General features: G+C 41.9%; 1 protein-coding gene across 1 annotated transcript in view; it reads left to right on the forward strand.

The window, feature by feature from the left end:
- Positions 1-14,166, forward strand: part of itm2cb (integral membrane protein 2Cb) — a 51,306-nt gene extending 37,140 nt beyond the window's left edge. Inside the window, exons 3-6 of the mRNA XM_080185560.1 lie at positions 6,900-7,091; positions 8,635-8,745; positions 10,951-11,101; positions 13,583-14,166. Of these exons, the coding sequence (XP_080041686.1) occupies positions 6,900-7,091; positions 8,635-8,745; positions 10,951-11,101; positions 13,583-13,674 (546 nt within the window). The 3' untranslated portion in view covers positions 13,675-14,166. The remainder of the gene's footprint in view (positions 1-6,899; positions 7,092-8,634; positions 8,746-10,950; positions 11,102-13,582) is intronic.
- The last annotated feature ends 965 nt before the right edge of the window (positions 14,167-15,131 follow it).

Raw genomic sequence — 15,131 nt, forward strand, 5'->3', positions numbered from 1 at the left:
GCCCCGCACCCCCCCGAACTTTTAATGATATTTCCGACTGTGACATCTGCATTGCACAGAGTGTGGGAGATTCGAGTCTGAACTTCCACTGAAAAAAACAATCATGATTTACACCAGTTTTCCCACCAACTCAGCACTTAGAACATTTTTGGGAGAATCGCCCCTAGAGAGTGAAATGCTTGTTTCCAGATCAGCCTGGGCTGCAATCTTTCTGGCCAGAATGCAACTATTTGTCAGATCTTCTGACTGCATGGTAAACACCTGGAGGCAAAAACAAAATGATTCACTGGTTGACCAATGGCAGATTGATGAGCTGGTTAAAAGAAGAGAATGCTGGGTAAACTCAGCAGGTCTGGCAGATCAGCAAATCAGCTGATTATTGTTGATAGAAAATTCCAAGACCTGAGAAACCTTTCTAAAATGGAGCAATTGGAGATAAAAGGCTTTGTCAAAAGACAAGCTGGGGAGAATAAGTTAAATGAAGAAAGTAAAACTGCAATGTGGCTAATGAGCTCCTCTGTCTGTACTATGAAACATTATAAGAGCAAATGTAAACTAAAAAAAAAATATTTGGAGCCTTACCAGTCAATGCATGTATTGACTATTACTAATCTGAAGGGCACTGGGTTTTTTTTTCCACATGTCCAGCCATATTCACAGAAGAATATGGATAGTTAATTCCCACAATTAAGATAAAAATATGTCACAGGAAAATAAGGCAAAATCCAATGATACATTGTATTTGGAAAAGCAGAAGTGACTCTATCTGCTTTCTTTCTTCCTCGCATGACAAAATGAAACCGAACACCAGATAGTAATTTATACCATGAACATGACATCCCATGGGATATTAAACGTATTCCAAACTATAACAAAATATATCAAGCCATATAGTAATAATCTAAAACATCAGAAATGACAAGGAATGGTATAAATCACAAGCCAAGATTGAAACCTAGATAAAAAAAATTTAAGTAGATTTATTCATTTTTTTCAACTCCGCACTTTGGAACAAATATATCATTTAAATTATTACTTGTCATGCTGAAGCTACAGCGATTGTGTCATTTTGCAAGCAGTGATTATCCCATTACAGAGTTTAACAGGTTCTGCAGATAGATGGATAATCTAAATCTGAGTAACTAATAACAAATTATTGTCCCAGATCTTCAGTCTTCAGATTGCCAGATTCAAGTGGCTGGATTCTCCAAACTCGTCCGCTGCTGGGATTCTCCAGTCCCGCAGATTTGGCTGAGCAACAAATTTCCATTCTCGCTGGGAGCTGCCACAGGGCTGGAAGGACTGGAGCATTCCAGCCCAGATGTACAATACAAGATGCATGCAGGGACCTCACAAGAAGTCCTAACACACCGACCTCAGTAGGAATTGCCCAGGCAGTTTGAATTTCCACAGTGGGAAATGCCACTGCTGTCTGGGGTCCTCTGCAAAATTTTCTGATTTTATAAGTTAGAGTCAGAAGTCTCTGACTATACAGACGGTTCCTTGGGATTTATCTGAATAGTTACCCAGGAAATGTTAGACAGATTAAAATCTAGTCTGACTCATGGGGAACTACAGAAATGTCTCCCCAGTCACTCATGCCGACACCAACCGCTGCCTCCCCCACCACCTCCTGCCCCAATGCCCTCCTCAAACCCAACTAACTCCTGACCTCGTGACTAAACTCTGACTCCCCAATGATCTCCAAGCCACCTGACTAGCCCCGCCGACCCTTGAACCCCAACCTGACTACTCATCCTCCCGACTACATGCCTACCTGACCACCCAACTGTCCCTCTGACCGGACCTGAATACCCTGCACCACCCAACTAAACCCTAGCTCCTGACTTGATAACCTCCAACTATCCCTGATCCCACCTACCAACTCATCCACTAGCCCCCTCACCCACTAGCTACCATACGCACCAACATCGCAATCCTACGATATTGTCTGCCTCTCCCAATGACCACCCTACTCACTTGCCATCTCAGTCACATGTGTCCCAACCTGCCTGCCACCTCACCTTTCTGCCATTCTATCCACTCGCCTATCTACCCACTCTACCATCCTACCCATTCACCCACTCACCCTTTATCCACCCTACCATCCGTCCCAGTCACACATTCATCCACTCACCCATTCACTAACCTTCACATTAGACATTTAAGCTTACCTGAGGGTCGCTGGTGTTGTAAAGGTGGGCGCAGTACTCTGTGTTTCTGAGGAATTTGCGCCTTGATGGGCTGCTGAAAAATGTGGAGCAGTGTCCGGGCCTGGAAGAGTTTGAGTGGAGTGGCAATCCAACATGATTGCTGTTTTGCAGAAGATCTGGACCAAAGTATCCTGAATAGTAGCAACAATCAAAACGCATATAGTTTAATGTATTGAAACATCCCAAGACACTTCACAGAAGTGTTATAAATCAAAGGAATGACACCAAGCACAGAAGGAAATAATAAGTCAGATGATGAAATGTCTGGGGAAAGAGGTAGATTTTAAGAAGTGTCTTAAAGGAGAAAAGCAAAAATAGAGTAAACAAGTACAGGGAGGGAATCCCAGAGCTTGGAGACTAGGCGCATAAATACACAATCACTAATGGTGGAACATTTGTATATCTGGCCATGCCAAAGGCCAGAATTAGAGGATCAGAGGAGATTATAAAGCTAGGGGGATGGGGGAGCCAGGGGCAAGGTCCTGGAGAGCTTTCAAAACAAGGACGAGAACTTTAAAATGAAGACTTAGCTTGAGTTGGGAGTCAATGAGCATAGGAGTGACCGTGGCTGTCATGTCTACTGCCAACATCTCCTGTTCTGAATTTCAAACTAAATATATTTTAAAACTGGGCATAAAAGGCTGAAAAGCTGGCTATCCAAAGGTCACATGACTTCTTTTGTGGATTGAAACCACTCCATTTTCTCAAGAATGAAGTTAATATACATTCCAGACTTGTGTGAATCAACAGTCTGTCCTGAAACCAATCCAGAGGGGTATCATCAAAATTGAATGGGTCATTCAAAAATAAAGACATTGGGTGCAATTTTCATGTCCCGCCTGCCATAGAAATTGTAGCAGGTGGGACACGGACATGCAAAGGTTTATTGACCTTGGGTGTGATTTTTCTGGCCTTGGGTGAGCATGGCTGGATAATCCCGCCCATTGACTCTCTCAGGGATTGAACTACAACACAAAATGGTGGAACCAACATGAACGCTACTCTTATTTGGAAATGGACTTAAACTTTCAGCAAGCCATTGAATGAGACAGCCATATTTCCTCTCTTTTTGAAAAATCAGTTAGAGGCTTTTTATAGGCATTTCCACCAAAAGCCCTCAAAATAGCTGCAAGTAATTCAAACAGCCAAGTATTTAACAGTAATGTCTAGTAAGTGGGAGATCACACCAGAGATAAGGGCTCCACCAAAATGTTTCAACTTCAAATTCACTGAGGAAACAACCTTCTAAATTTTGACTTTACACTCAAAGAAACCAATCTGCTTTACAAAATCCACAGTTCAACTTGAAAGCATCATAACCATTTAAGAAACTACTGGCCAGCCACGTGGAGACTGAGACAATTATAAATCATAACAGTACCTTACCTTTACCTATATCGAATGAGAGTGTGTGTGAAATCGTATTTAAATTTGGGGTAAGTGTGGGAGAATAAATGGCCACCTTTATTTTTAAATTCAAAAAAGCTTGCTGCTGCAATTATTTAATTAGGTCCCACACTGCAGGGATAAGAAAGGACAGCTCTTTCATCACAAAATATACAGATCACAGGCAGTAAGAGAACATAGAAATTCTATTTGCAACAAGGAATGAGAGTTTCTGTGAATTAAGACATGGGCAGCAGAGTTTTAAATGACTTGAAATTTCCTGATGGTAGAATGTGGGTGACACAGCCAGCTGTGTGTTGGAACAATCGAATCCAGGTGTAGCAAAGTCATGGATGAGGGTTTCAGCAGCAGAGGTTCTGAGACGGAAGTGGAAATAGCTGGTCTCAGAGATTACACATCTAAAGTTGGAGGCTCACCTCGGTGTCACCAAGGACTGACTTAATTATCGGCCATAGAGGTTTGAGGCCAAACTGGTTTTGAAGCAAAAACTTTAATCACTGAGATACGAAATTGTAGGAAGTAAACGGCATTGGCTTCCATTAATATTAGGACTAGCCATATTTGATTAAGAAAAAAAACAAAAACAGTAGAATCAATTAATTATAGTTAGTATTTGCAGCTAAGTGGAATGATATTGAGGAGCAACACCTTGTCCAAGATTTGGAATTGTTCATCAACACAACATATATTTCTCCACACCAAAATCAGATTTACATGTTGTGGGTCAACCAACAGACCAATTTTTACCACTAGCCAAGTCTGATCATTGATATTTTTAACTGCAGTCACCAGATTAAAGATCTGATAAATCATTGTCAGTGTGATTTGAGTCTGGACTCCTTTAGAAGCAAGCACTGCAATCTTGGAGATAACAAGCTGTGGTTATTGTGCAGTATAGCCTGCGATGCGTGCACAGGGCTATCCTGGGTCGATATAATCAAAATCTAAACAGCAGAGCCAACCAGTTATAACAAATCACATGCAACTAAGTGGACTGCTACTGAGGTCGTTGTTTATGGTTGCTTCATTAAGCTGACTGCAGAAATGATACACTGTCGCAGTTTTGCAGGGCAGATTTGTTTAATCATTTTGTTGCCAGGCTGCAGTTAATAAGCAATAATTTTTAGATTAGCTTTGTTTAAATTGTAGTGCACAAAGTTTCTGGGAGGGAAGGGCACTAGTGTTATATAAGATATTCCAAAGGCAACAATGCATTATTAAGTTTCAATTGAATTAATCTTCGTCACATAAACAAAGTATTCAAGTTTAAGAGTATCACTCAATGACAAATTGTAGTTACATTCAGTGGTTTACATAGGTAAGTTATAAAATTAATATGATAGTTATCTGGTAGTATTTTAAACTATTGTCCCACTTTAGAGAAAAAAGAACTTTAAAACTCCTCTAACAATTTCCTGCTTGCCAAATCGGTCTATAACTTCTGGTGTCGTGGCAATTGAGTCAGATTGCCATTCTGCTTATAATTTCTGGAAATCCAGCCATTCCGATTTTGCGTGACCTTGCGACTGAGGCCAGCGAAATCCGTGTAGCACAGCCAGGTCCCGAGGCCTATAGTTGGAGGGGGTTCAATCAAAGGTAAGTGAACCATGCTCATTTAATAACATCATTAGCTGCCATAAAACGGCTGCGTTCAAAGATCCAGCCACTTTGAGAAGGCAGGGAAAAGCTGAGAATGTAAGGTGAGTCAGCAGGATTGTGTGGGGAGGGGTGGGGAGAGACATTCCCATTTCAGGGCAACTGTGCAACTTTGAATATCCAGGCCATTTGCTGTGCAGTCCTTACATAGAACTTTCAGGGTGGGAAGAGGCAACACACCTTTGGGGTAACACCCCACATCCCGGAGCTCAGAGATAATGGGCAACTGTCTCTGAGACTCCAGCTGTCGGGTCATAATGTCTCTCACTCTCTCTCGGCCACTTCTTGTTCTGTAAAGGACCAAACAGCATCTCTTCCCTCACAGTGCCAAATACCCTCACTCATCAAATTCCTGAGCTCAGTACGCTATCCTGTAGTACTCTGTTGAGTTGCCTTCCATACTTAGCCAGATATGCATCTACAAACATCAAGAAACCATTCTATTTCTTGGCAATAGTATCAGCTTTAAAAATTCCGTGGATAGTTATAGCATGCTGTGTATCCCTGTTGCTAAGAATTGGTGACATTATGAATAAAAAGAAAATAAAGGCTGTATTTATATAATGCCTTGTCATGATCTTACACCTCCCAAAGTGCTTTCCAGCCAATGAAGTATTTCTGAAATGCAGTCATTGTCCTAATGTAGGAATTGCAGCAACCAGTTTGTTCACAGGAAGAATCCACAAACAACAATATAGTTGATATTGATGGTGTAATTTAACAAACAGTGGGAAGATTTAGCGATTCCTACCAAGATCATAAAACCATTCTTTTGGAATCTCTTCACTGTTTAGAATGGTGCTAGTAAATAGGAACAAGTGAAACTCGTACTCCTTCAGACTTAGAAGATTCCCTTATGCACCAATGTGACATTTCCGAATCCGACATGAGTTACCTTTCTGATACCTCTAAGTGAGACTAATTGCTGCTGGTTATTATGAGCGGTTTTGCGCTGAAGAGGATTTACTCATTAAAAATTGGGCTAAGGCCTGACATTTGATTTATCACAAGGGGTTTCAATTTCAGTTTGTGCCTTGTGGGATTCATGAGCAAATTGTAAAGCATCTGTGAATTCTGCTGGTCTCTGGCACATGCTGTATGACTCAAGAATACTGTATTTTTTGACACACTAACATGTGGGGGATAATTTTGTCCCAATCTGTGCAATGGGAAATGAATGGGATCTGATTAGCCACAGATTTTACACTCCTTCTGATTTTTGTTACCATTTGAGTTTGCTTCTATTTCTCTTTCTGATAAAAAAAAATGTTTTGTGCAAATTCTTTCTTTGAGCCGCCAAAGTTGCCTTTTAAATTTCAGAATGTGAGGAGACCAAATTTTCCTCAAGGTAAACATATCCTGCCTCTCAGGAGGGACATGTTTGGATATGCCAAGGTATTGTCCTTCCTCAACCTAGTAATATGCCCATTTGGAAAGCAGTAAAGCGCATAAAGCATCAATCTACAAATGGTTGATCACTTATACTGCAAAGGAAGTGTGGAAGGTTGTGTGATATGTTGACTTCGAAGTGTTTAGAGAGCAAGTGACACTCAAGTGAACATCTGTAATATTTATGATTGCTAACTATGTTGAAGACTTTAATTATTTTCTGTCTTTTAATAGCACCCGCAAGACAATATGTTTCACTGTAGGGTCCTGTATGATGAAGACTCGGCCTATGCACCATTCCGAACCGGGATGCAACTGGAAGAGGATGTCGAGATTTACTTGGAAGATGAGGTTGAGTTGATCAATGTCCCTGTGCCTCAATTCAAAGGAGGGGATGCCGCCAATATCATCCATGATTTCCAACAGGTGAGTTACTGAGCTGGATACAAATAAAAAATGGTTACAAATTGTAACAAGAAAACAGAAGTTAAATCATTGTTGTTGTTCTGTGTGCTGTAACTTGTCAGAATTCAAATGCGGGAGTTGGTGGGGTGATTTTGCCCCCATGTTTGCCACCAGCACAAACGGCAATGGGGTGCAGAGCTCCATGAGAGTCAGGAAATGAGAGAGCAGCAAGAATCCCGTTGAATCTCTCATGAGATTCTCATTGGTGACATCTCGTTTCCTGGTTTTTTTCCCCCCCATCCCTTGTCAGTAACAGAACAAGTCTCATTTCCGTATGTTTTAATATATTTACATCTTATTAAAGCCCTTTTCAGGCACTTGACTTGCCCTCACCATGTTAGCTCTCTAACATGGCATCACGTTGGTGAGGTTTACAACAGGTAGTTAAAACTGAGATTCAGTTCAGGGGAAGCCACTGGGAACACCAAAGTAAGTATAGCCCTTGGGAGGAGAGGGACATGTCCAGGCGCTGTTTCCTGGCGCTGCCCCTTGGCACAGGTTGGCGCTACCGGCATTTCATGTGACTACATGTGACGTGGTGGGGAAGAGCCCCAATACTTGTGGGAGGGAAGAGTGTCCCTGATACCTCCATGGTGAGGCTGGGAGGGCAGGGAGGCTCATCGATGCTTGTAGATAGACCCTCTGTGTCCGTGGGGGAGGAGGTTGTGGCTGGGGCATGGGAAGGAGTTTATTATTTTTAGCTCAGATCGGGGTGCCCTTTAAAGATCGTACTGATCTCTGCAGACATGGTCTTATCAGCTCTAGTAGGCCCTAGCCTACCAGAGTGATGCTGTAAACCATGCCCCAGATTTATTTTGGACTAAATGCCAGAAAATCTGGTCTGAAATCTCGGCTGTGCATCTGGAGCCTGACATGCTGACAAATTTTTTAAAATTCCGTCCGCTGGCAGATTCTAGGGTTAGTAATGGTGGTATGAGTACTCTGGGTCTTAGTGGATGGACACAGATGCACGTATACCATTTTCAATCATAATGTCAGGCGCTTCCTCATGCAGAGGAAGGGAAAAATCACCAGAGTACCTAGTAGCAGCTGCTTTCAGAGGACACCATCTTGCTGATTGGCCTCTTCTAATTCCTCAGCCTTGTTAGCAGATGAGGCTTATGGTGAGTTTTCTTGTCAATATTTCCCATATGGAGGAACACACAGATTGAGGCAGAGACCTCATTAAAATGACACTATCAAGGGATTATTCCTCCCTCCTTGAAAATACAAAAATAGGCGCTAACTGTACTTGTCCACTTACCTTGGTTTGTGATAACGTGCATGGCATGTTGATAAACAGCGCTCTTGTTGTTGAGATTTGAATCACAGGAAAGCATTAGGATTTTAGGTGGCTGGTAACACTGCAAGGATTTTCTGCCCAATAATTAAGTTTTGCATGGGGTGGATGAATTAATTAATTCCAATGTGGAGTCCGGATTCCCATGTGGGAAAGGGAGAGATAATAATTTCCACAATAGAAACCACATTTGTTTTTGTTCAGAGGTTGACTGCTTACCATGATGTCTCTCTGGATAAATGCTACATAATTGAACTGAACACCGCCATTGTAATGCCACCTCGCAATCTCTGGGAATTGCTTGCCAACGTGAAGGTAAGTCACCTTTTTATTTCCAGTTTGTTCTTTTAAGGTTTATTACATTTGAATATTATATAAATGGGAAATATTCTATTTTGTAATAATAGAATAGATTTTCAACTTGGGTGCGTGGAACTTAAAATTAGTGTGTTTGGTGATGATAGCTGATCTATAATGGCAGTTTTACATTGGGCTGCAAGTTGAAAATCTACAGAAGGTCAAAGGGTTAAAAGTGTACTATGTAATTTGTAGAACAAAATGTTAATACATTTAATTAAAATTTTCCTTTGATCATTGCTTTAACAACGGTACTGACCTATTTATTTTAAATGCAGTTTAAACTCCCAGGTTATTTCACAACTGTTATCTGTTATGGTTCTTCAGCTCTGACAGTAAATGATACTTATTTCTTGTCAGTGTCTCCTGTGTGGAGACAAACACAGGATGAGAGAATTGTGAAGGGACTTTCTCATGGGCGACACAGTGGTTAGCTCTGCTGCTTCACAGCACCAGGGACCCAGATTCGATTCCTGGCTTGGGTCACTGTCTGTGTGGAGTTTGCATGTTCTCCTGGTATCTGTGTGGATTTTCTCCGGGTGCTACAGTTTCCTCCGACATGTCTGAAAGATGTGCTGGTTAGATGCATTGACCCGAACAGGCGCTGAAGTGTGGTGACTGGGGGAATTTCACAGTAACTTCATTGCTGTGTTAAGTGGCATCTTGAGGGGAATTGCTTGATAGAGCAGACGCAGCACGGTTTCGTTAAGGGGAAGTCGTGCCTGACAAATTTATTGGAGTTCTATGAGGATGTGTCTAGGGCGGTGGATAGAGGAGAGCCGGTGGATGTGGTCTTTCTTGATTTTCAGAAGGCGTTTGACAAGGTACCTCACAAGAGGTTATTGCAGAAGGTAAGGGGGCATGGAGTTGGGGGTAGGGTGTTAGCGTGGATAGAGGATTGGTTGTCAAATAGGAGGCAGAGAGTGGGGGTTAATGGGTGCTATTCGGATTGGCGGTTGGTGACTAGTGGAGTGCCCCAGGGGTCGGTGCTGGGGCCTCAGCTATTTACCATTTATATAGATGATCTGGAGGAGGGAACCGAGTGTATCCTGTCGAAATTTGCTGATGACACCAAGATTGGTGGAACGGCAAATTGCGCGGAGGGTGTGGAGAGTCTGCAGAAGGATCTAGATAGACTGGGCGAATGGGCCAGGAAATGGCAAATGGAATTTAATGTTGGCAAGTGCGAGGTGGTCCACTTTGGTAGGAATAATGGTAGGAAGGACTATTACTTACGTGGCGAAAACCTGCAGCAGGCGACGGTGCAGAGGGACCTCGGGGTCCTTGTCCATGAGTCGCAAAAACCCAGCCTGCAGGTGCAGCAGGTGGTCAGGAAGGCAAATGGGATGCTGGCCTTCATAGTGAGGGGGATTGAATATAAAAGTAGGGAGGTTTTGCTGCGGCTGTATAGGGCATTGGTGAGGCCGCAGCTGGAGTACTGTGTGCAGTTTTGGTCGCCGTACTTATGCAAGGATATTTTGGCCTTGGAGGGAGTGCAGAGGAGGTTTACTAGGCTGATACCGGAGTTGAGGGGGTTGAGCTATGAGGAGAGGCTGAATAAACTAGGCTTGTACTCGTTAGAGTTTAGAAGAATGAGGGGCGATCTCATTGAGACATACAAGATGATGAATGGGATGGATAGGATAGAGGTGGAGAGACTCTTCCCGCTCAGAAAGGACAGTAGGACTAGGGGGCACAGCCTCAAGATAAAGGGGGGGCGGTTTAGAACGGAGTTGAGGAGGAACTTCTTCACTCAAAGGGTGGTGAATCTCTGGAATTCTCTGCCCGTTGAAGTGGTGGAGGCTGCATCGCTAAATATTTTTAAGACGCGGGTTGATGTGTTTTTGATAAGCGAGGGGATTAAGGGTTATGGGGAGAGGGCGGGAATGTGGAACTGAGCCATGACAGATCATCCATGATCTTTTTGAATGGCAGGGCAGGCTCGAAGGGCTAGATGGCCTACTCCTGCTCCTATTTCTTATGTTCTTATGTTCTTAATGTAAGCCTTACTTGTGACTAATAAATAAACTTTCACTTTTTTTTCACTTTCCCTCGTGTAAAATAAAAAAAACATGTATGAACTGCAGAACAAACTGCCCTAATGGGTAGACCTGTTAAATATCCTTTTTTTTGAGTTAACAATTGGATTATAAATCCTCACAGAAGGGGACCTACCTGCCACAGACGTATGTTATTCAGGAGGAGATGGAAGTCACAGAACAAATCAACAACATGCAGCAAATGGGTGCCTTTATCCACCGGCTGTGCAATGGAAAAGAAATGTACAAACTGAAACGCAGGGATGAGAAGAGAGGTAAGTGATGTATATGGGTTTTCCATCTGAACCAAAATGAATGCTGCTTCTCTGAGCAGGCCTAAAGTCCTCTAACAACAGAATTTTTTAAAGGAGCTAAGTGCTTTAATTTTAGACTTTTTCTCTGACATAGTAATAACACCACTAGTAATTACAAAATCTGCTGAAACTCATTACAGCCAACAGGTCTGAAAATACCATCCACCATTCTGATTCAATGTCAGGTTTCAAGGCTGTGATTGGAAAGAAGTGCATTTTGACGCATATCTTAGAATCGAGCTCCACTATGAAAGCTCAGAATTGGAAATATTGACCAGTAGAGAAGTGAAAGTGGTTGAAGCTTGACTACCTAATAGGGACAAAATACACTTGGGACCTGATACAGAATGTGTCTCACAGTGACCTATAAATACTCATCAGACTGACTGGTTTGAGCCCCCAAATGAATAAATATTCTTGCAATAACACTGAAAGAAGCTGGTACATATCAAATGATTTGTGAAAAGTCATTGCTTCAGGCTAAATTCATGGTTTTAAGGGTCTGTGAAAAGACAACGAAAGATATTGTGTTATCCAACAGCAAGGTCGCATGTAGAAATAGTTCTCGGTCTGGTTTACATCATCAAATCACTTTGTGACTATATAAACAAATAAAATCTGGTAGAGCTTCAACACAATTGTTCTTTAAAGGCAATGAACAGAGCAGATTATACTGTTTTTGGCTAATTATATCACTATGGGAGCTGCGATAAACCATCCCACAAGAAAATTTATTTTGATGATAGCGTTGAAGTGGAAATTTTCCTGCTTCTTGACTGTGGTAGAAAGACTCAACAAAGTTTGTTCCAACAAAATAACTTGTCTTTATTTACAAAACACTGCATGCAGTATTGGCAAAAACTTGAGTTCAGGGAGCCGTTGTTACGACTTGATAATTCTTCCTCAAGTCCGCCCTTACATAAAGAATCAACTCAGTATTTATACATAGTCATTATCAGTTTGCATGACCAGAGCTTATTCAGGAATTTGATCAGTAATAGCGTCAACAATAGCGTCATAAGCAATGTCATAAATCATGGTACAGCCTGCTGACTTCCTAGAACTCTTTATCTCATCAGTCATGCCTTTATCATGTCCTTTGATAGAACCAAAGAAGGTTATTGACCCCTTCATCCTTGACCTTATCTTGTCTTACTCATACAGCCCTAGGCCATGAGGAGTTAGCCTTATCAGGTCTTGACCTTCTCCGGTCTTATTCATGTCTTAGGTTATGCGGAGTCAGTTTTCCTTATTAATTCTTACAGGGGTCTGGCATTTTGGAATAGCTTGATCAGCTTTCCTTATTTTGTACCAAATACTTGACCAGTTTTCCCATCACGCCACTACTTCATTCGTACAACTTCACAATAGTGTTCCTTTAAATCAATTATACCAAAATAATTATATAAAGTATAGTCATAACAATTGCAAAATGAGCATGCACATGCCTTTATGCGCAAAGACAAATTTGGGGGGACTTTAAAAAGGAAAGGCATTTCTTACTAGGCGAAAACAATGTAATTGCTTATTCAAAAATAGAAGCAGTATAACCTGTCTATAAAATGTTCACTTCACCTCTACTTCCTGATAACTTGTTCCTTCATGAATTTCTATGTCCCAATTTATCATGAAAAATGACTATGTAAGCTTGTTAAGCTCTTCCCTAGCGCCATTGCTGGTGAGAGGGCTACATTCAGAAACTTCACACAGATTGTTTCCGTTATAAATGTGGACCTACAAATTTAAAATAAATATATAAATGAATGGAGCAACTGTAAGATTTTTAAGTGGGGGCTGCAATCTATTTGTATTCCCTGACCTAAATAACTCCTGCCAAAAGCAAGCCTGTGCTGCCTCAGCATGACTCATATTTATGGGAAAGGATGAGGATAGTGCAAAAGTAATGTTCAAAAAATAAATTTTCCTCTTTGCATTGAACAGTCGTCAGCATATGATATTATTAAACTAGAAACAGTTCAGAAAAGATTTATTAGGCTGCGACTGGAACTTGATGATTTGAGGTATGAGAGGCTGGATAGACTGGGACTTTTTCCCGGTAGTGTAGAAGACGTAGGGTTAGTCTATAAAATATTGAGGGGCATAGATAAGTCAACATCTTTTCCCGAAGGTAGGGGAGTCTAAACCTAAAGAGAGGCAATTTTTTCACACAGTGGGTGGTGAGTTTCTGCAATGAGCTGCTAGAGATATTAGTAAAGTCAGGTACAATTTTGTCATTTAAAAAGCATTTAGACAGTTATATGGGTAAGATGTGTACAGAGGGATATAGGCTAATGCGGGCAATTGGAACTAGCTTAGCGGTAAAAACTGGGCAGCATGAACAGATTGGGCCAAAGGGCCTGTTTTCATGCTGTAAGCCTCTATGATTCTATGACTGTATGCATTTATAGAATGGACCAGTTATGGTGTCTCTTTCTGTTGCAGCTATTGAGAAGCGTGATATCATGACCTGCCAACGCATACGACATTTTGTAAATGTATTTGTGGTTGAAACATCCATCTGCCAAAAGGCCTGAAGTCACAAAGCCAGTGGCTCACTGTACCCATGTTATTCAAGGCACAGCTGCTTGAAGTTATTCTTGCACCGCAAGATCAATGATATTAGTTTCCTGCACTCTTGCTCATGTTTTTTGTGATGATTCTGCAATCCTGCTAATTAAGTGGCCACAGTTGCATTTTAACATTGCGTTAGTTGCTTTTTGCACTCCCGACAGCCTTTATGCCGATGAACCAGTCAAAACAGAAAAGGTTGCCTCTCCCCCACCTTTAAACACTGCATGACTGTATCTGTTGAACATTTGAATTGGGGATATGTATTTCACAGCATTATTCGCAAGTTTCAGTTGAAAAGACAAAGTAACACCATCACTATTTCAACCAAAATAAGAAAAGAGAAATGTACACCTGAGCCAAAAATGAGTGTTGCATATATTTATGTTGTAAATTTAGCATAGAGGTAAATGACATGCTTGTAAGAATAAAATCAATGATTCAAAAGGGGATTTAAATTTGCCTTCGTGCCTCTGTCTGTGTCTCTGTTTTTTTAGTTCAGATTAGGAAGTTTGTCAGACATGTTGTGGAAGCAATGTCCGTTGTTGCATTCTTGGAGGGATTTTTCCTGTTCAACTCGACTGTGCTGAAACATACAAAACACTCCAGTGAATCATGTTTTGTGCATAGCATGTTTACATTCCAAACAGCAAGCCCGACATTCATCTTCCTTCTGTGTTGTTCATCATGCCCAGACACCAGCAGGAAGGAGACACATTTAAGTTTCCATTTACAATTGAAAACTTTGTATTCCAAATGACTGCACACACAAAATCTTTCTAACAGCTCAGCTGCATGATTCATGGTTACATACTGAAACAAAGGATGGGTCTCAGGATGGCTACAAACCTGCCAGTAATGATCTTGCTGCTTTTGGAAAAAGCAGCAGTGTGGTGACATTATTCTGCTGTTGTTATTCAATGCAGCGAATAGGTGCACCAGTCATCGGTGTGATGGGCAGCACATTGGCTGAAACAACAAGCAATCCCTATGCTTGTCTGGGAGGAGATGGCGACTGAAGTGCTGCAGGAAGATGTGAAATCCCAAGCCTGCGTTCGCCGTCTGCGAGGCTGCCGGCGGAGGCTCAGGATTTGGAAGTTGTAATTCTCATTGGCGAGAACGTGACTTCGGATATTCCCTGTCCCTCACCAGTGACATCATTAGGTTCACGCCCATAGTAGCAATGCCCCTTGGCACAGCTTGGCACTGTGGCAATGACAACCTGTCAAAGGGTAGGTCTCAGTGGGAGACTCGGGTGGGGGGGGGGGGGGGACCTCGTGGGGGCGCGGTGGGGAGTGTTAAAGCTGCCATACTTGTGGGTGAATTTGATCCAACGAGCATTGGATGCTATATGCCAGCGATGGCTGTAGCAGGCTTTTGCAGGGTGCCAGTGCCAGCTTTGAGGAGGGGAGGGGCCAGTGAT

The sequence above is a fragment of the Carcharhinus amblyrhynchos genome, chromosome 3, assembly GCF_965287045.1.
Source record: "Carcharhinus amblyrhynchos chromosome 3, sCarAmb.v2.hapA, whole genome shotgun sequence".
NCBI classification, from domain to species: Eukaryota; Metazoa; Chordata; class Chondrichthyes; order Carcharhiniformes; family Carcharhinidae; genus Carcharhinus; species Carcharhinus amblyrhynchos.